General features: G+C 36.6%; 1 protein-coding gene across 1 annotated transcript in view; it reads left to right on the plus strand.

Annotated features, from left to right (window-relative positions):
• FAF1 (Fas associated factor 1) overlaps positions 1-22,951 on the plus strand; it is a gene marked incomplete at its 5' end in the record, with an annotated part of 331,295 nt that overhangs the window by 297,457 nt on the left and 10,887 nt on the right. Inside the window, one exon of the mRNA XM_008057040.1 lies at positions 6,038-6,192. Coding sequence (XP_008055231.1) covers positions 6,038-6,192 — 155 coding nt within the window. The remainder of the gene's footprint in view (positions 1-6,037; positions 6,193-22,951) is intronic.

A 22,951-nucleotide genomic window follows, 5' to 3' on the forward strand; every position in this document is an offset into this window, starting at 1 on the left:
ATTTTTTTTTTTTCTTTTTAAAAATCTTCTTTGCTTTGCTGTTACCAAAATTTAAAGTTCAGTTTCAGTCACAGGGAAGCTAGTTATTCTGTCCAACTTTTAAAATTCAGCTCAAGTGTTACTTTCACAAAGAAGGAGCCAGTCTAATGTCCATACCTAGACCACAGGACTACCTCTATTATAGCACTTGTTACTACTGTTGCCAGCCTTACTTCCTCTCTACTCCCATCTAGACAGAATATCCTGTCTATATAGAGTATCCATCTAGACAGGACTTCTGACCTTCAGAACTGTATGTCACCGAAGCACAGAAAAGTAAAGTAACTTTCCCAAGTTCACACACCTGGGCAGTGTCAAAGCAAAAATTTGAACCCAGATCATGCTGTTTCATGCTGTCCTGTTTCTGTTTTCACTGTGCGCTTGAGTCATGGTGGTATGCTGTGCTGGACCTATGAGCATCTATATACAAGAACAGGATTGTGGAAGTGGGCAGAGTACTGCGATGATCCAAATTAGGTCCTGGATTTAAAACTCCAATAAAAGAAAAAAACAACCACAAAGGACATTTTGGGGTACTTAGGGGGAAATGTGAATATGGACAGATAATATCATTGTAACCATATTAAATGTCCTGGGCATGATAAAGACACGATGGTTATGCAAGGGAATGTATTATTCTCAGGAAACAAATACTTAGAAGTATTTAGGGTAGAAGTGTCATGGTGTTTGCAACTTTCAAATGTTTCAGAGAAAGAAGTATAAAAAGAAAGAGCAATTATGGCAAAATGTTAATAATTGGTAAATCTAGGTAAAGGATAAATGGTGCTTATTGTATCAGTTTATGCATTGTTTGTATCTATAAGCCATTCCTAAACTTAAAACAAAAGAATGATAGTGATAATAATTTTAATTGTTAAAGTGAAGGTAATGATAATGAAAAAAGGGGAGCAAGAATGGAAAGGAGAGAAAGGTCCAATTCACACAAAGGAAATTATTTCATGCTATATAGTTCTTATACTGAAAAAAAACTATGAACCACAGTGTACCATTTCTAGAAACTATTTGTCATTTCAACTTTAAAATCTTTGAACACAGATTATGAATGTTCTGGTACTCAAAAAGAAACATTTCCTTTTTAGTCTATCAGCATATTTCCTGAGTTTCTATTCTGTGCCTGGCTTATTTTGAGACATAGCTCATTTCTTCTAGCTCTAATGTTCTATGGTTCTGTGACACTGAAGTGTCTAAATACAATAGCTGCTGTAGCTCAAGGTCAAATCACTCTGGTTGCTGTCTGGCTGGGTATTTCATAAGCATCAACTTATAGTACCTTAGCTCCTGTATTTGAATGTGAAGATTAGTGAGGCACTGAAGGCAGAGACACAATAAGCATCCCCAACACGACTGCCAGTAGAAAAAAAATGGAGGAACTACTTAATCTTTAATACATTTTCATGGCTATTATTTCTCCTGAAATTGGTTTCAAAACCCTTTATTTTGCATGGATAGCTCAGGAATCTTCATCCTAACAGCTACCTTTTATTCAGCACCTACTATGGGCCAGGCATTGTGAATTAGGTATTTAACCTACTTTATCCACAATGCTTACAACAACCCATCTTGCCCCATGGTCACACAGATGGTGAATGACTGAACTGGGTTTGGAGCAGAGCTATTGCTTTAAGCTTGGAGATTTTACACTGTGTTACTAAAACTTAGATTACAAAAAGTGAGTCTAAGGATAGTGTCACTGGGTTGTTTGCCTAACCCTCTCTACCAAATTAGAAAGGACAAATAGAATATATTCTTCCTAATGCACCAATGTTATTACTTGTACTACAATTAAATTTTTGTCTCCCCACATGCCTCCCCCAATCTTTGAGAGGAAAGGAACTTTGTTTTTTTCATCTTTATTTTCTCAATGCCTAATACATAGGTACTCTTCAGATGTTATTGAATTGAATTATTAATGGTTATAGTAAAAACTGGTTATAGAAATAGAAAACAAAACATTTTCTTATGCTAGATGCCCTTTGTACTAGATGCCCTTTCTTTACAAAAGCAGTTTTCTGATTACTTTGCCATCAACTCTCTGAATTGGTTGATACGCTGTTCTCACTGTTTTGGCATATAATTAATTGAGCTCAATAAGATCAGAAATCTAAGTCTGGACTTCATTTATCTGTACCTATAATCAGAGATTTATATAATCCAAATTTAGTAGCGTTTGCATATTATTAAGAATCTGTATTTTTTGCTTATTTACTGTCATAATAGCAGAAGAAAATTTTTGTTGAAAGTTTATTATGTCAGATAAAAGATTATAAGATTATTCAGTTTTCCTTTTGAAAGGTACTAGGAGAGTACCCCCCAGCCTGAAGAACCTTTCTGATACTCTTCTTTCTCACATTCAGTCTAGAGCTTAAAATGGGAATTTTTTTTAAGTGTGTTTTCCTGGCATCTCATGTTTAACAGTGTCAGGGGTTTGTGTCCCTGGAACGAAAACTGTTTCTCCAGAGCCTTTTTTCTCTCAGCTTCCAGTGAAAAGAGGGGCGAGGCGAGCCAGTCGCTTACCACAAAGCAGTGCCACCACAAAGGAAAGATTAAGGGTTTAGAGAGAGGTCAATGTGGGTTTTTCTCTAACTAAACACTTTCCTAAAGTTTCCTTGTGGAAAAATAATGAAGTCATCTCAGAGTTTTTAAAGAATTTTTATTTCTTTTTCACCGTCTGCATTCGCTTGTCTTCTCAGCATGGATGTTTAATCTTCCTAGGCTTTGTGAATTGGCCCAAATGAATAAGTGGTGAGCTGTCTCTCTAGGAGCTAGAGGCTTATTCTAAGGGCCTAATCACTGAGTAAACACATCTTTGCCCTCCCTCTCACAACTGCGATATAATAGTTGAGATTCTAGCACAGTAACCTGGATATTGCAGGAACCAATGCTTTGAAATGCAGAATGGTTGATCCTCCAAAACAGACAGTGCCTGATCTTCGCCTGCCTCTTTCTTCTTTTTTAAATTAAATATTGCCAAAGAGATGCTGTTTTATTGCTTGATATTGTGCATTAGTGCCCTGGATTTCCAAGTTTAGTTTCAGTCAACACTGTCGGCTGCACTTAGAGGGAACTCTGCATGTTGGATTTCTTAGTAGCCTCTTTGGCACATGTGTGTTTGGTTTGGAAGAGCATTTAAATTAAATCAGTGAGATAGCGATGTAAATCACTAATCTCTTTCCCAAAGTCTAAATGTTCCATTGCAGTGTTCTTGAGAGAAATAGGCATTTTAAAGATTTAGCTATTGCCATTGTTTGGTTAGAAGTATGCTGATTTAAAAGTGGACAGCTCTCTTGTTCTCAGTGTCTCATTAAAAGTAGTTGCTGAGATACAATCAAGCCGAATTAGAGGTTGACATCCCTCTGTCTATTCATCTAGAGAGCTCCTAAGAAGAGGGGCTCTGAATTTGTTAGTGGTGCCAGGTTCACGTTCCTTTCCATAAAGCAGCAGAATTCTTAATCATATATTAAAACTGATTTAGCATTGCTACTGCCATTGGGTGTCTTTTATGCCAGAGGACTGTGGTTGATATCAGCATTCATGTTTCTTTTGTCAAACAAAGAGGGACCCATACTAGTGTAAGGGTGCAAAGACTGAAAGAGACCCCATTCTTGCCCTTGAGAGACTTAGACTAGAGGGGAAACTGGTAAACAATTATAATACTAATGCCAAGAGATAGAGGCCCAGGAAAGGAAGCTCTTAACTCTGCGTGAGGGAATCAGGGAAGGTTTCACAGAGGCATTTACTTTGAGCCTTAAAGGATGAGTAGGAATTTACTAGATAAGTATCTCTCTAACACTGTATCTGATTACAAACTTCCTTGAAGCCTAATACTGTTCTCTGTAGATATCAACATAGATGGAGAAACCCTGAGTCTTTCCTGTTCTCCATTTTCTTGTTCTTGTTCGCCATTGCTTCCTGCTGGTCCTGACACAAAGAATATTTCAAGGAATGGTTGTTGAATGAATGAATAAATGAATTAACACATAGAAGCAAGGTGGAATCAGCCAAGCTGCTTATACCCAGGAGGCCTATCCTTATTCCTGTTACATGCTGTCTCTAAGTCCCAGAAGCACTGATGTTATAAGCAGTCAGGCATCTCCATATTATATGAGCATTCCACAAACCTTGACTACAGTATGATTGATTTCCCTGATCCCGCTGTAGTAGCAGAGAAAGAACACTTAGACTTGGAGTCAGACAATCTGGGCTTTGGTCCCAGCAGTATTACTTACTACTAACTGTGAAATTTGGGACAAGTCAGCTTTCTAAACCTCAGTTTCCTTTTATGCTGTATGAAGTTAAAAATGCCTGTTTCCACTTTGGGAAGCCAAGAGTATCGCCTGATCCCAGGGAGTCAAGACCAGCCTGGGAAACTTGGTGAGACTTCGTCTTTACAATATATCAAAAAATTAGCTGGGAATGGTATCACGTGCCTATAGTTCCAGCTACTTGGAAGGATGAGGCGAAAGGCTCACCTGAGCCCAGTGAGTCGATGCTGGGGTGGCCATGAACATGCCACTGTACTCCAGCTTGGGCGACAGAGTGAGATTACAACTCAAAAAAAACCCTATTTCGCAAGTTTATTCTGGAGATTAAAGTATGTAATGATTGTGAAGGTAACTAAAATGTCTTTATAGTAGATGCTTTTAGAAATTCAAATCTCCTATCTAACTCTGGTTATTCTCATCTAGTTCAAATTTATCTTTGAAGAAAATATTTTAATGGTTACTTTTTGATGTTATTGTAATTTAGATTCTTTATCAGTATAATTCTAACCATCAGTTCATTATCTTTTTATCAGCATGAGCCTTATGTTTTTCTGTAAGTGTCCTTCTTTTGTTTAGAACACTATATAGTAAATTTTTGTTTACCATCATCATATCCGTATTTAATGTGAAGGAAAAGATCCTAGGCTTCCTTGAAATTATCTTTTGGCAGAATTTCAGATTGGTTTATATGTTGTCTTTACCATAACATTGTATCTTTCCTTTTTTTGTCATTGTGATTATTCTTAAACTCAGCTCTTCTATATGATAGCACCAAGAAGTTAAGTCAACAACTATTTAGGCTATTTCATGGTTGTAGTCATTGTTAATAAAGCTAACATTAATGTTGCAAATTATCAGCTGAACTGCTTATACCTATTGTTCTTAGTATACTTATTCCGTTCAATTTCAGTTTTTAGTTTCAATTAGTTTATTGAATATCCAACTATGACAAAGGAGACTTTTAAGAGAGCAAATGTCATGTCTTAAGAGCAAGTGTTATTATGGCAAATGGGAAAGAATAGTTTTCCATATGTGAAAACACATTGGACATTTTCTGAAATATAAAGTAGAAAGAATTCATGTGAACTAATATTTTTCAATCATCTTTTCAAGTAGCAATTACATGTTACATGTTCTTAAATAAGGACATTAATATGGGAACTCATTAAGGACTTTACAGTTACCTGTGGAGCTAAAACCAAACTTCATTTCCAACCTTTTTCTTTCAAGTAGAAGAGATTATTCAGTGTTCAGATTAATACCATAAAAAAAAGTAAGACATCTTGCCATTCAATCTTAATGAGTATTTTTCTCTGTATAGATGAATAGTTCCAAGTTAATATTTCTCTTTACATATAAAGTATATATTAAATAAGAAGAATGTAAAATATATTTTATTTGAGGAAAATGCAGTTCTGTTGCAATTTCTGTTTCAGATTGGCTTGCTCGTGTTAACGGAAAACTGCGATAGCAATCTGTGAAAGTAGATATAATCATCCTAGCCTTTTTAAAGTGTAAGGAAGCAAAATGTATTGATATTAGTAGATGCTTTAGCGACTCCAGATGTAACACTCTGGATGTAGCACTCTATTAGGGGAATAGCATTCAATTTTTGTCTTTACTAGTCATGTAGAGTGATTATGCCTCTCCAAAATTCAGGAAATCATACATTAGTGGATATTGTAATTGATCAGTTTTTTTCTCCTTTTTTTCAGAGAAAGCTTCTTGCTATCTACCTCCACCACGATGAAAGTGTATTAACCAACGTGTTCTGCTCACAAATGCTTTGTGCTGAATCCATTGTTTCTTATCTGAGTCAAAATTTTATAACCTGGGCTTGGGATCTGACAAAGGATGCCAACAGAGCAAGGTAATACTGTTACTGACAAATTATAAGTTGGGCTTGTATTTTATTTTAGACGTCATTGTTTGGTTTCTCATTATCATAAACATTTTCCAGCCTCAGCATTAAATTCTCTACCATTGCATTTCGTTAGAAAAAAAGCTTATTGTAGCTAAAATGCAATTATTTACAATTGTGAAAATATTCCTTAACTTACAAAAACTCCTCTTAAATTCAAGAGTAACCTGAAAAGAAAAATACATTTCTCATCTTATTTGCAATATGACAGATAGAGTACTATTCTAATATGTGTGGAACATTTAGAGAAAATTGATGTCTTAGTGATGTTCAGAAAAGGCAAAGCCAAGTTCTAACATATAATCCTGTAGTAAATTTATTTTTTAATAACTTCAGCGAAGAAGAAAACATACTGAACTAGTCCAGTGGAATTGGTAATAGCTTAACTCTAGCATATGCTAATTGATGTAATCGCTTTATTGCACACATTCTTTTGCACACAGCCAGCAGTACATCCATATTCTCAATAGGAAAAAAACCTCCTAGTTGTCAGGATAAGTTTACTCAGTTTTTTAATCATAATATCTGTAAGTGATAAATAATTCTTCATATTTTGCCAATTTGAGTTTCCCATTTGAAATATATTTCATCATATTTACACATGTGGCCATAACATCCCATGATGCCACTTTGGGTGTGTTAACACAATCATAATCACAGGCTGCTGGTTTATGAACAGGGAGATTAAATTAATTCGTTTCAAGGCAAGCCTATTATAGTTACCTAATTTAAGTGATTATAGAACAATTAGAATCCATCTGATTTGTCTTTTTATTATTTTATGGCTCACTGAATTTTTTGTCATCATTCAGACTTTATTTTATTTAATCTGAATCTGAAAAGAAAGATGATTCTTCCCTTAAATGTGAGGCAAAAGAATGTTGAAGCAATTTTTCACCTAATACTTCATTTCTTTAAGCAAATGGTTAGGAAATTTCATAGAATGACTTCGTTCTGCCTTGGAAATGTTCCCTGTTATACATAAATAAAGAACCTTTAGCACCTGTATTTGTTTAAATTAAATCAGGTTATTATTCACACTCAGTTAAAGGTGATGAAAAGCAGTGCCAAAAATAGATAAAATGCCACATCGAAGGTCTTTCATGAGGCAAAATACATAGACCAGAGACTTGGCTAAATCTTTTGCCATTCACTGGCAGTAAGGAATCTCCTCCTTTCCTTTTATCCACAACTTGATGGAGAAGGAAACACTATTTCTAGCCATCTGTAGTGGCTAAGTTCAGTGGGCTACCTGCTGTTATTTTGTTCTATCCTCCATTTAATTCCTTAGTTCCTTTTATTTTACAATGACAAAAAATTGCAGTGTAGTTTCTTTTGAAAAAACAGTGTTTGAAGGTTTTTTTTTTTTATGACTGGCAATCAACAGCCATGTAATTGCTTTGTTATGTTTTACTAAAGAAGTCTGTTAAGTAGCACAACTTTGATACACTAGTAATAAGAGTTTGCAGGTTACAGAGACACCTGTGGTGACCAAAGCGACAGAAGCTGCTTATTAGAAAGAGCCAGTACAGCTGTGTCCTATTAACTCCTTATGACACTTTTTAAAAAACACTAAATAAAGGCCTTGTTTAAGGCTTTAGAGCTATTTCTCAATGAGTTGCAGGACTGTGTAGTATGATAGGATATTTCAATCTACATTTTTTTAAATGTGATATTCCATTACTAACTGTCATAAAAATTTAAAAAGTGATATTAAAAACTGAAAATAGAAATATTTAGTCTAATAAACATTTATAGGAACCACAAATGGCGCAATGGAGAAAAGAGAATGGAACGAATTCTGGAATTTAGGATAACTTTGCATCCTTATTCAAAATCTGATTCTATCCATATCACAAATTTAAAACTATTTTAAGTTAAGGTATTACATTTCTCTTTATTTAAGCAACAAAATTACATAGCTACTTTTGATATATACAGTTTCATCCTTATTATTGTTATGAAACTGTAAGAGAATTAATTAGACTGATTATTGCTCAAAAAAAGAGTCTAGCTTAGTCACATTCTTTTTTACCAGCTATCATAGATGCATTTAAATGCAACTGTCTAATTGGGTGCCTTGCTGTATGATCTCTCTTGGATTTTTACATTACATTTGTCCAAAGGTGTTAATCCTGAAAATTGGTTGCATCGTCCATTATATGCTTTTAACTTTGAGTAACAAAGCTTCAAAACATTTACTCTCAATGCAATAGAAGTCTGCTTGCACTAATACTTATTGATCTGTGGGCTTTTGTCAAAAGTTGTTATGCCACTATTTGCATAGTAATTCATATTAATGATTTCCACATGTTAATATGTAGAAATACAGAAGAGATGTCTAGGCATCACAAGTAAGATTGTTGTTATTGTTTTAACTGTGATTTCTTTATGAAAGTTGTGAGTTTGGAAATAAATTTCTAGTGGATAGCTTGTCTGGTCTCATATCTGGTTATCCTAGTTCAGGCTATTCAATTTAGAGAATCCTAGGACTATAAGCTATTTAATCTGGATGCTGTTTTAGGACTACTACCTGATGTTTTAGCTGGTGATATTGATGTCCAAGTTGGGAAGTGACTTGCCAAGCAAATATACTTTTGCTTAAGGAATACTTTGATTAAGCCTAAAGAAACATTAGTCCTCCAATCACAATTTATTGTGAATCTCTCATGCGTGTAGAAGATGAGTGAGGGATACTAAACTAAGTGAATGCTTGGTAAAGTTACCATAATATGAATATCACTTGCTACTATAAATTAACTTTTCTGGTTTCTCTAACAAACTGTAATTTAAAAAGAAACAGATTTCTGCAGAATGAGATAATCCCTGTGATGTTGATGATTTGGATTTTGCACCTTTAAAGTGATTCTAATAACTTTCCTTCTAAGCAGAATACTTAGATTGACCAACTCACATCTGTATAAAATGCTTTGGTTGATCTTGAAACATTCCAAATATGAAGTGCGACATCAAACTTTAGCAGTAATGATTAATGCCTGTCTTCTCTCCTACTAAACTGTGATCTCCTGGATCTTCATATTATTTGTTTCATTAAACAAGGCACTTGAAACAATTCTAGGGGAAAAAACTCAATAAGTATTTAGCAGGTAAACGTATGCATCCAATTCCATCTAAAAATTGCTTATGCTTTTAATATTGTATATCTAAATAGAATTTTTTCCTTGAAAAATTCTGTACAGTCTTGTTGGCTGCTATGTCTATTTGGATTTCACTGCCATTCTTTTTTAAATCAGTAGGCAGAAAGCCCTTGGTAGTCTTGAGAGGTGCTAGGGGATATTATTTTGTTTTAAGAGACAAGATCTCACTGTGTTTCCCAGGTTGGAGTGCACTGATTATTCGCTGGTGCAATCATAGCACACTGTGGCCTCAAATTCCTAGCCTCCTCCCATCTTAGCCTCCCAAGTAATAAGACTACAGGTACATGCCACCACTCCCAGCTCTAATTTCTTAAATGTTTGTTTTACCAGTGATCCTGATAGAAATAATAGGATATACCTGTAAAGGAAAGAGCTAAAACAGATAATAGTAAACACGGAGCTCCTGCAAATTACTTGATAACCATGCAGGATTGGTTCCAAGACCTGCAGATACCAAAGTTCACAGATGCTCAAGTCCCTGATAGAAAATGGCACAGTATTTGCATGTAAACTATGCACCTCCTCCTATATACTTTAAAACATTCCTATATTACTTATAATACCTAATACAATATAAATGCTACTGTATTGTTTAAGTGATAACGGCAAGAAAAAGTTTCTCCATGTTCAGTACAGTCTTTTTTTTTCTGAATAGTTTTGATCCTTGGTTAGTTGAATCAACAGATGTGGGCCCCACAGATACAGAGGGCCAACTGTCTTCCTTCGTGTATATTCATTGAGTAAACACTCACAGAATATTTAATATGAACCAGGAATGGTGCTGTCCTCTGAGGATGAAAAGTTGAACAAGACACAATCCTAACCCTCAAAACACTCATAGTCTAGGAAACAAGACAGACATAAGAGCTAACATACGAGATATGTACAAAGTACTTTAAGACTATAGATGAACTTCATAATGTGTTGCTGTACCTGAGGGAGTCAGAGAAGAACCTGAAAGAGATAATACACAAAAAGACAAAATTAGAGTTATACTCTTTCTATTCAGAGATTTTTATATTACTATAGTAGCATTCCTAGTCTATTGAGTTGCAGATTTTGCTGTCTTTTACAAAGAGGGTATTGATATTTGAAACCTCATAATTAGGTATCTGGAATGAAGGGTCAGTGGTTGAGATAATTGTGGAGGAGAGAGAATAGAGGGTACTGTCCAGCTAACATAATCCTGTATGGTTTAAACCAGATTGAGGATTAAGGCCAACCAACCCAGGGTGGACAGATTCAGAGAAGTTGTACTGTTAATGATTCATCCCAGCTTTGGTATATGCTTATAGGCAGACAGTGAGGCAGAGATCAGACATTATTTTGGATATGTTACATGTAGAAAACTATCATGGATTTAACTAATATAATAAAATATTTTTGAGTACAAGGTATTCTTAGTGAATGAGTGCTTAGCTATGAAAGAATAATTTCTTAAAATTTAGGAGGATGTCACTTCCAGGAAGCCCTGCCTCTCCCCATCCTTCCCTTGTCTCAGTCTGGGTTAAAATGTATATTCTATATACTTCCATAATTTTCTTATTACTTGTATTAATAGCACTCATTTTGTTATGTGATTATCTTCTATCTCCCTGCTAGATTGTCAGCTCCTTGAGTTATGTCTATAATCCCATTGCTTTCCACAAGTACCTTTTATAAAGCAAGTGCTATATTGATAATAAGCAATCTCCAATAAGCTTATGGAAAGATAATGAACAAGAGAGAACCAATATAGGTAATGGCAAAAGCATTGAAAATGTGGTTTATGTCCCTCTAATTGTGTGGTCTTCATCTGTAGCCACTGATGGGACTAATAAAGCTAAAGCCTTCATTCTCTTTGCAGAATGAACTAAAAATGTTCAGACTGGATATGTTGCCTTATGCTGGTGTATCACAGCCTATGCTCATGTACCCTGGGTGCCCTAGACTATCTGGAAAGGGGCTTGAATCCCAACCCAGATGAGTTCATTCTGGTTCCAGAGTTTCTTCCCCAGACTTCACCAAGTTTCTGTGATATTCCAGAAACAGTTGGCCTCCCAAATTTAGCCATTCTGGAATGGTACTGAGTCCTCTGCAATGGTGTTGACATTGATTAAAGTAAACATGTCCATAGGACCAGAGTGCTAGACTGGCTACATGGTGGGAGATGCCAAGCAGTCTTGCACGTTCCATTTGGACACCATTAGAATTATCTATAAATAGTACTATATAAAGCACCAATGCAGAAACGTTAACTTTTTTTTCTCTATCAAGGCTATTTGCACACCTGCTGGGTACCTGGGAATATTGGCACACAAATGCCCTCCATGCTAAGCTGTGTATTCTTAGTTTAAGTTGCTTTATCAAAGAAAACCACATCATGTATGTGGCACACTGAACCACCAGTATTAGCCAGTAATAACTGGGTTAGTGGGTATCTCATGTTCTGACTAGGAAGGCCCACAAGCAAATATTTGGACTGGTTTAGACGATCTAATTATAGAAATCTTAGAATTAAATATTGAATTTGATTAGGATAGTGCTAACTGGGTAATCAACTAGCTATGAATGCTGAAGAATGAGTTGCTTATATGTAAGTTCCGGAGGTGAAAATGTTTTGCACATCAGTGTACATGCTACTAAATAGTAAATCAGGCACTGCATATTATTTCTTCGCAGTGTTCAGAGTAGCTACAAACAGTTTCCTAGGAATTGTTGATAGTGCCTGGGTTACACAGGTGGAATGTAACATATACATAGCATTGTATTAAATTTTGTGCACACAGTTAATACCAGCATTCACAGACAGAATTATGTTACCTGTCAATATTAGCTTTTGAACTTAATGCCCTTGGGTGGTAATTCAGGTCACTGCAAACTTCCGCTGTGGTACTGACAGGTACTTGTTAGCCTTAATATTCAAGTGATAGTTTTCCACATTATTTAATCTTTGGCAAGAGTTAATTGACTTAAAGCACTTATTATCAATAGGCTGTCTTCACCTGTACTTTCCATCTCAGTAATTAGCCATATTCACAGTGGCTTACCCTTAATTCCAGACTACTTAGTGGTTCATGCCTGGCTGAAGCCTAGCTAACCATGTTACTCTAACCCTACTCTTCCATTTGATCCAGTAAAGATAGCCCAGGTGTGGGGTCTGCATGGAAGACAAAAAAAAGTGTTAATTTCCAGCTGCCACCCTAGGTACAAATATGGATTCTACAGAGATAGCTGATAAAACATTTGAAATGTTATGGCCAAGGTACTAAGCCTTCTAAAGAGCCTTCATGCCAGATTTCCGTATAATTTTCCCCAAACTTCTTTATTCCCTTTGTACAACAATTTCCTTCCAGTACTTTTAAAGGAAGTATATTGCCATCTTAAACATCCCAGGTCAAGGGCTTAATTAATACTTTAAAATGAAGGTTCCAAAACACCAGGAGAGTTTGTCATTTTCTCCCTGGTTTGTTTTGTGCAGAAGGAGGAGAGAAGGTGAGGAGGAACCCCTCCTGTTCCATGATTACATCCTACCCACTCATTTTCTCCTTTTCTCCTTTGCTTTTGATTTTTAGTGGCGGTCTTAACAGAATGTCAAGATCAATTTGCAGCATGGTTTAACTCAAGGCTTGCGTTCTGCCAGCAGCAATTGTCCCTGCAAACAATGCCGTGTGTTCTTGTAACTTCAGAAGCTTTTAGAGGGATCATGGCAAGGGCAGCATCTAATGACTTTATTAGTGTAGGGTTTCAAAATGGGCTCGGTAATTGTTCATATCTCTTTGTCAGCAAGTCATAATTACTGCTCAGCATTGTCCAAGGGTGTACTTGTGAATAGTTTCCTAATAGTACTGAAAGCAAAGGAAAGAGGGAATGGATGAAAAGTGATGGCCTCTTACGACTGAGAACAAGCCAGTCTATGTAGATGATGTTTATAATACATTTTTTACCCTTTTAAAAAAATAGGTTATATTTTTTTAATGTTCTCTGAGATAATTTAAAATTACCAGTTTATAAACTTTTTTTGCTAAGATTTGGATACTTCCCACACTCCTACCTAGTACAACAATTATAACTGCCTGATGGCACATGCATTGTACCTGAATCAAAGCATTTGTGTAAAAAATATATATATTTTTTTCCTCTACATTAATCTAATTAATGCTATTCCGGAAATATACATTTAACTCAGGATGAAGTTTGAGCTTAACTCCAAGTCTTTACCTCTTTGTAATCTGCTGCTGACTCTTTCCCTGTTCTGTGAACAGCACCCCCGCACACACACCTGACTTTCCATGGTTTACTCACATATGGTTATGTGCAAATATTCACTCCCAATAGCTGATTATCCTTGTATTTTAGGATATACAGGTTCAAATAAATACGGCTTCCAGAGGTCATTGATCCAGTTTTTATATGGATTTACAAACATGAGTAATCTAATGAAACAATTTCTAAAAATAAGACATTTATAAATTTACATATCTTAAAATATATATGCTCTGTCATGTCTTTTGCTTTTCTAGTTGCCTGAAATTGAAAAGGTCTTAAAAGATTTGTTTTCTTAACTGCTCTATCATTATTAATAATTTTTATATTCATGGTTATTTCAGAAGAATTTATACTAATCATATCACCTATGGCATTTAAATTAGTAGCACATTTCTCCTCTTCCATAAATACTCTTAATAAAATAGAAATTATAAAGAAACATGTTACTTCACTTGTATAAAAACGCATATGTAAACTGATTTCTTGACATATTTTACAGTGACATATTTTACCGTGTTTGCCTGTCATTCTGCATAAACACTCAAAGAGATTTTAGTACCCAACAATCTTAATGATCTAACTTGCTGAATAAACCACCAAAAATTGAAAGTTTCTGTTAGTTTGGATTTGGGGAGTAGGGTAGATTCCTGTTTCTTAAGTGTTTAGGTAATTCATTTGGGAATAGATTTGGTGTCCTTGCTCAAGCATATGTTTGTATCTCTGCACTTGATAACATTAAGGTAATAGAGAAGAGTGGTAGTTTTATATTAATCACCAATAAAGGGTTAATTATAGGTATTTTTGTTTTTAAAGATATGGGATACAAGTCAGGATTGGGTACATAAGTGGTTTATATACAGATGAAGTTTAGGCCTCTCATTGGACCTCACTTTTCCTGGATTAGGATCAGGCACCCTTATTGATGTTTTGTGCGCCCCACCTCCCCTGGCAGTGTCCCACTACTGCAAATCCTTTTCTTGTAATACTATGCTAGATGTTCAGGGTCCACTTATGAGTGAGAACATGTGGTACTCAGTTCTTTGTTTCTGTGATAGATCACTGAGTATGACACACTCTAAATCCATTCAGGTTGCTGCAAAGTCCATTTTGCTCTCTTTTTGGCTGGTAATATTCCATTGTGTATATGTGCCACTTTTTTTTTCCGATCCAGTTTCAGTGGGCAGCATGGTGGTTCCATGTTTTTGCTATTGTGAATAGTGCTGCAATAAACATGCATGTGCAAGTATCTTTTTGGGAGAATAATTTTAGTTCCTTTGGGTATGTTTCCAGTAGGGGGATTGCTGGGCTATATAAGGTCAATTTCTAGTTATTTTGGAAATTGCCACACTGTTTTCCATAAAAGTTGAGCTAGTTTGCATTCCCACCAGCAGTGTAGAAGCATTCCCTTTTCTCCACATCCTCGCCAGCATCTGTTGTTTTTTGTTTTATTAACGATGGCCATCCTTACTGGGGTTAGGTGGTGTCTCAGTGTGGTTTTGATTTTCATTTCTCTGATGATTAGCGAGGCTGAGCATTATTTCACATGTCTGTTTGCTGTTGGTGTCTTCTTTTGAGAAGTGTCTGGTCATGTCTTTTGCCCACTTTTTTTTTGAGTTGAAGTTTCACTCTTGTCGCCCAGGCTGGCATGCACATGGCCACAGCAGCCTCGACCTGCTGGGCTTAGGTGATCCTTCCACCTCAGCCTTCCAAGTATCTGGAACTACTGATGCACGCCACCATGCCCATCTAGTTTTTATGACTTATTTGACCTTTTGTTTTTTAGTTGGAGTCTCACTCTGTCCCCCAGACTGGAGTGCAGTGGCCGCTGCCAGCCACTGCAGCCTCGACCTACTGGGCTCCGGTGATCCTTCCACCTCAGCCTTCCAAGTAGCTGGAACTACAGGCAGACGCTACCATGCCTGGCTAATTTTTTTTGTTGATTTATTGTAGAGATGATGTCTCGCCAAGTTGCCCAGGCGGGTCTCGAACCCACGGGCTCAGGTAATCCACTCACCTCAGCCTCCCAAAGCGTGGGATTACAGGCTGAGCCGCCGAGCCCTGCTTGCCCACTTTTTAATGGGGCTGTTTGTTTTTCTCCTTTCAGTACTTTTGAGTTCATTGTAGATCCTGGATGTTAGACTTTTGTCAGGTATACAGTTAGCAAATATTTTTTTCCCATTCTGTGGGCTGTCTCCCTGCTCTCTGAATGGTTTCTTTTGCTTTGCAGAAGCTTTTCAGTTTGATGAGGTCCCACTTGTCTATCTTATCTCTTATGACACAGACTTTTGGGATTTTGATCAGGAATTGGTTGCCTATTCCAATTTCCATAAGCGTGTCTCCTGTGTTTTTTAAGATTCTTACAGTTTTTTAGGTCATTGATCCATTTAGAGTTGATTTTTTGGTATGGTGATAGGTAGGGGTCCTGTTTCATTCTTCTGCATATGATCAACCAGTTTTCCCAACACCATTTACTGAATAGGTTCTCGTCTCCCCAGTGGTTGTTGGTGGAGGCTTTTTCGAAGATGAGTTGGTTGAGAAATTGAGGTTTTGCTTCCAGTATCTCTATCCTGTTTCATTGGTCTGTATGACTATTCTTGTACCAATACCAAGCAGTTTTGATTGTTGTAGCCCTATAATAAAGTTTAAAGTCTGGGAGTATGATACCTCCCACTTTGTTTCTTTTGCTGAGGATTGTTTTGGCTATTCGTGGTCATTTTTGTTTCCACATAAATTTCTGTATTGTCATTACAGGGATTTTTTAAAAACCAGCTGTTAGTTTATCTACTGTTGGCTAACTCAGCTGTCAGTTTATCTACTGTTGGCTAACTCAGTCTGTAGTTACAGAATCCTAAATAGGCTCATTTTATACATCTTTATTTTCCTCAGTACATGATCAGCACCAAGGAAGTCCTTTTTAACAAATATTTTTCCACACCTTAACCAAGGAAGGAATAAGGCAGGTTACATGAAATATAAAGAAACTTTGATAGCCATATCTCAATCTGAGAAATTATGTTGCCCAGTCTCAGTAGCAGCAAATGAGCTACCAGAGTCTCTGAGCAGCTCTCAAATAAATTATTCAACCCCACCAACAAAAATTTATTGTGTGGCTATTATGAAAGCTGTGTATTAATTTATTAGTTTTTGAAACAAACCTATACACATTTACGTATGCCAGTTGCTCTTTAAAAAACTATGATTTTCAGTACAACTATTTTCCCATTGTTTATGCAGAAGTCAGATGTCAGTCATAGGATGTAGAACAATTAAAAAGTGAGGCTCAGTCAGGCTGGAAGTATGAAAAACAAAGTGATATTAGGCAAGTAGTGTAACATTTCTAGATCTTTTTCATTTTTGAAAATAGGAGGACTCACCTATTTGACTCGAGGCCTTTATCTCTAATATTCTGACTTGGATACAGTTGTTTTAAATAGAAAAATGTGAGGTAAGCAAGATTTCATTTTGAAGTTTGTAAGTACATTAGATTATAGCATGTATATACTTAGACTATAGCATGAGCGTGCTTCCCTTACCAGCTTGTAATGATTCAGTCAGTGATTTTAGTGGCATGTAGTAAAGGACGCAGCAGTCATTTTCTTCCTCTGTCACCCTTAAAGGCAGCTTCATTTCACTTAAAACTATCTTTCAGGTTAATGCCATTTGTGACAAGGAGCATCTATTAAAAGAGTATCAACAGCCATAAGCAAGATGATCATGACTGCTTTTTACAAAACCAAAACATGAAATGACAACTACAACCATTAACTAAGCACCTACTTAATTATAGTGCCAGACACGATATACATGAGCTAATTTAGTCCTCGCTTTATGTACGTTACCTTATTTATTTATTTAGTTAGTTATTTACTTTTTATTTTTTGAGTTGGACTCTCACTCTGTCGCCTAGGCTGGCGTGCAGTGGCATACTCACGGCCACCCCAGTGTTGACCTGCTGGGCTCCGGCAATCCTTCTGCCTCAGCCTTCCAAGTAGCCAGAACTATAGGCACACACTACCATGTCCGTCTGATTTTTTGATTTATTGTAGAGACGAGGTCTCACCCTGTTCCCCAGGCTGTTCTCAAATCCGTGGACTCAGGCAATCCTCTCATCTTGACCTCCCAAAGTGCTGGGGCATTACCTCATTTAATATTCACTACAGTTTTTCAAGGTAAATAGCAAAGGTCTCATTTCACATATGAGGAGACTATTTTTGGCTCAGAAAGGTTCTGTAACTTACCCAAGGGTGTGAAAATGGCTGTACCAGATATAAATACCAACCCTACCTGTGCTTTTCTGCTACATAATGCTTCTTGTCTCATGATCTTGCCATGCTGAATGAGAACAACAAAAATGTACTCAATAATTATTGTGTGCAAAGTCCTTAGGGGGCTATAAGAGAAGTATAAGACATGGACCTTTTGCTCAAGGATCAGATAAACGTGAAATTCACCAAATATTACAATTGGTAATAGACAAGTCCTTCACAGTACAGCTTGCAACCATGCAGGCCTTTTTTCCTGTTCAACCATAGGCTTAACTGATGTTATTCCAACATCTGTCTGAATGTGTCTAGGTTAGGGAAATGAAAGCTTAAAAAGACAGCATTTTTTTTTTTTTGAGTTGGAATCTCACTCAGTCGCCCAGACTGGAGTGTAATGGCTGCTCCCGGCCACCACAGCCTCAACCTGCTGGGCTCCAGCGATCCTTCCGCCGCAGCCTTCCAAGTAGCTGGAACTACAGGCGCGCACTACCACGCCCGGCTAATTTTTTGATTTATTGTAGAGATGTTTTTTTTAGCTGCTCTAAAAACTGGAAATGTCTTTGGCACAGTGCTTCTTCTAAAGAGAGCTTCCACAATTTTATCCTTTTTGATCTAGTGTTACAATTACCTAAAATAAGCCTAACTTATTTTCCTCATTACAACCTGTCATCAGTTTAACCATAGCTCTCATTTACCCTATTTTCCCAGCCTTTTCTTATCAAACATAATTAGTTATTTCCACTGTTCTTCATATGATAGGGTATATGGACCCAGTCTCTTATAAAGAGGCCAGAATTAATCATAGTGCCCCAGAGAAGGTTTGTCTGGTCCTAAGCACATACATATTCTGAAATTTTATTATTGGCTTCTGTTGAGTTCAGGGAGTCAACTAAAACCCCTACTTATTTTCCAACTTGAGTTAATATTAAACCAGTTTTCTGCCGTTTTCTACGACTGCAATTGGTTGACAAGATCTTCTGGGGCTCAGAGTCTATTAACTTTCCCAAGATTTAGCACTCACAAATGAGACTTCAACTCTTTGTCATCTCTACTCCAGCCATCATTCTTGATAATCATCTCAGTTCCTAGACATGTCTGACTCCAGTAAATTTTTCTTCTTCCCCTTATTTGCCACACTTAGATGCGGTCATCAATAAAAACTATATCACTTCATATATATTTATTTCAAACATCTGGCTCTCATCACCACTTCCTACCACTCCCACTCATTTGTTCAGGTATCACTAGTGCTATCATTTTTAAATCTCCTCATACCTTGCAGTTTATTGACTCTTCTCTCACTCCGTCTACCTTTTCCTGTCTTCAGTCTTCATTTTCTCTTTGTTCTGTTTAGATAATTGGGTTCATCATTACAATTTTCTTGTAATACTTTAAATTGCCTCTATCATACTCACTTTGTTGGACCTACCTGTTCACTGCTTATATATGTCTGTACACACTGGTTTTTTGTTTGTTTGGGGTTTTTTTTTGATAAGTGCCAACTTCAAATGAGCACATTAATGGTGGACACGCCTACTGGGATACTCTAGTTAGTTCTCTTTGGCTGAAATGTTCATTTCATACTTCTTCTCATTCCTCAAGCATGTCATATCCCTCTCTACTCTCCCTCCCCAGCTGTCCTTACTAGTTGCTTGAGGAAACAGAATTCATCAGAAAGATAGAAATGAACCCATTTTTCTCTCCTTCAAGTCTCAGTCTGCCTTTTCCAGAAAAGTCTGATAAACCTTTTAGAGAAGCTTTCTCTGCCATCGTTCTCTTTCATAACACCCTCCCAGCACTTTCCATAATAAACAATTGGTTTTGCTTATTTTAAAATTTATTTTCTAATTCTTCCACTAGAATTTATAAGGACTGGCTTTATTATAAAGACAAGAATTGTATCAATATTTTTCACTGTGGTGTTTTACTACAATGCTCGATAATTTGTTGGATGATATAAGAATATAGAACATCATAATGCTTAAGAATGTGTATGTGCTTTGGCTGTGTTGAGCTGCTTAAGCCCTCTAAGATGCGAATTCCATATGGTGAAAGGGAGATAAAACCACATTCCTCAGAGAGCTGTTACTAGAATTAAATGGGATAATTGGTTTAAAAGTCTGGTACAGACAAGGTGTTCGTGCATTTATGTATATCTACTATATCTATAATCTATCTATATCTAAATATATTTGACTTCTTTATCTCAAACATTTATGAAAATGTTAACAGGACAAAACCAAGTGGCAAACTGTTTGAGAGTACTCTTGGTTTGGTAGCACTCTACAGATTCAGTTTCTTAGTGACAAATTAGCTTGTCTCCTTAGCTATATTTCTGAATCTCATCCTGAAGGATCTCCTGAAACACCTGATCACCTTACTAAAGTCTAGAAATACGTCTCCTTACTGAAATCTAGACAGAGCTTATGGAATGGTTTTGCATTCTCAATCTAGGAAGCTCATGGTTAGTTATGGGCATGATGTGTTCTTCATGACCTATGCTATCTCCCATTCATTACTACTATATTCTTTCTAAGTCTTCATAAACCATTTGTTTAAGTGACTTTTCTAGATTTTGTGGGAGGCTGAGGAGCAGTTTACTGGTCTATACTTTTAAAAATCATAATATTTACTTGTTCTTTAGAGTTGCAGATTCTTCAGATGATAGTCACTTCATCATCATTCATTTTAGCTTTTTATTGTCCCATTTAATCTACCATGTATCCATATCTTTATCCAAAAGTATTCGTTAAGCACCGACTGTGTGCCATATATTATGTTTGCATTGAGAAAATCTTCTTGCTCCCTGTATTTTCTCTCCTGTATATATACCTCTTTTTTTCCATTTAGCATTTACAATTCATGTACTTTAAAAAATAGATATACTCACTATGCAAGAATAAATACAATACAATACAGGAAAATAAAATCAGATGAAAATCAATGAAAAGTGGCAAAAAGACGAGTATTTATGAACTCCTGGGTTGGAGTTCAGCTTTGTAATTCCAACAGCTAAAGGAGAAAAAGGAAATGTCATAGGTGCATACTCATTCATCTGTTGAACATACTATTCCATATATTATATTTATTCATTCTCTCCACCCCCCATCCCCGCTTTGAGTCAGGGTCTTTCTGTCCAGGCTCCAGCGGCATGATCATGGCTCCCTGCAACTTTGACCTCTTGGGCTCAGGCAGTCCTTCCACCTAAGCCTCCAAAGTAGCTAAGACTACAGACACACGTCACCACACCTGGCTAATTCTTGTGGGGGGTTTTTGTTTGTGTGTTTGGTTTTTTGTAGAGACAGAGCTCACTATGTTGCCTAGTCTGTATTGTGTTTCTCTTACGCCAGATACTATGCCCAAGGGTTTATAGTTTACCATCATAGTTCTCTTTGTCTGAAATGTGGAATACTAATGGTTCTCAAGATTTCCTGACACTAATTTCAAGAGAGAATTTTGTTTTATGATTTTCTATTTAAGAGTCGTTAGGAAAAATAATAGTCAATTATCTTCTGTTGTTTTGTAGAAGACAGATTATTTTAAATAGATTTTTAAATATTAAGCCCCTGTAAACGCAGAGAGCTTTGTATTAAATCTTTTTTTAGTAATGATAATTCTTTAGGGAGGTTAAATGATATGGTCCTTAAATGCTCTTTTCTGATCCCCTAACTCATAACAGATATAGAGCTTAAAGAAAATGCCTACACAGCCAGCATGTCCATTCAGCTCTCTCTATCAAACATCAGCTGTTTCAAGTGAGCCTTTATCAAGTGCTGGGTTACAGTCGAGTCTTGCTTAAAATCCTCAGTGAGTGACTGAAGTGCTAATATTCTGTACTATTGGTCATTTAACATTTTTATTTATTTATTTATTTATTTATTTATTGGATTCAGAGTCTCACTCTGTCACCCAGACCAGAGTGCTGTGGCATGCTGACGGCCTCCACAGCTTCAACCTGCTGGGCTCAGGCAATTCTTCCACTTCAGCCTTCCAAGTAGCTGGAACTACAGGCATGTGCCACCACACCTGGCTTATTTTTTGATTTATTGTAGAGACGAGGTCTCACCATGTTGCCCAGACTGGTCTCAAACCGGTGAACTCAAGCAGTCCTCTCACCTCCACCTCCCAAAGCACTGGGATTACAGGCGTGAGCCACTGAACCCAGCTGAGTCATTTAACTTTTAAAGACTTTCCTCCTGTGTATGAGATTGCTACTAAGGCACTATAACTTTTTTTATCCTTTGGTAATCATTGTTTTAAATACATAAGGATATTATGTGTAAATGTTAGAGTTCCAGAGAAGCCGATTAACTCTGAAAAAAATGCTGAAAGTTTTTTATAGAATAATAAAATCATAAAGTCTCTAAATGTGGACGACTGCGGTGGCTTGCACTTGTCATCCTAGCTACTCAGGAGGCTGAGGTGGGAGCATCACTTAAGCCCAGGAGTTCAAGGCTGCTATAAGGTATGATTGTACCACTGCTCTCCACCCTGGACAACAGAGCAGAACTCTGTCTCTTAACAAAAACAAGCAATACTCTAAATTAGGCAGCTGGAAAAGATCAGAGAGCATGACAACATGAAGTGAATATACACACGTACACCCCTTTACTTTAAATCTCTGCCCTGGAGTAGGGCATTATATTATGATGATGTCAGTACTATAGAAGTTATACAGCAATATAGCAATGTCAAGAATGGTGTTAAGGATAACTTCCTGTTTAGTAATATAAGTCTGAGATAGCCACTATAACTTATTTTAGGAAACTTTTCACCATATCTTTAATTTGGAAGGAGGAGAGAGGAAAAACAAATTTTGACTCTGAAGCACTTAAAAGGGAGGGGAAAGAAGTAGTATTTACTAACCTGCAAGTCAATTCCAAAAGTAAATATCATTATCTTCATTTTATAGATGAGAAAGGTGATGCTTAGAAAGATTAAGTTATCCAGAGAAACAACTAGTAAGTGAAAAAATCAGGTTTTGTTTGACTCCAAAGTCTTTCTTCTTTCCACAATACTATGTTGCTTACAGTAATGCCT

The sequence above is a fragment of the Carlito syrichta genome, unplaced genomic scaffold (assembly GCF_000164805.1).
Source record: "Carlito syrichta isolate Samal-C Ts95f unplaced genomic scaffold, Tarsius_syrichta-2.0.1 Scaffold86251, whole genome shotgun sequence".
Taxonomy (NCBI): Eukaryota; Metazoa; Chordata; class Mammalia; order Primates; family Tarsiidae; genus Carlito; species Carlito syrichta.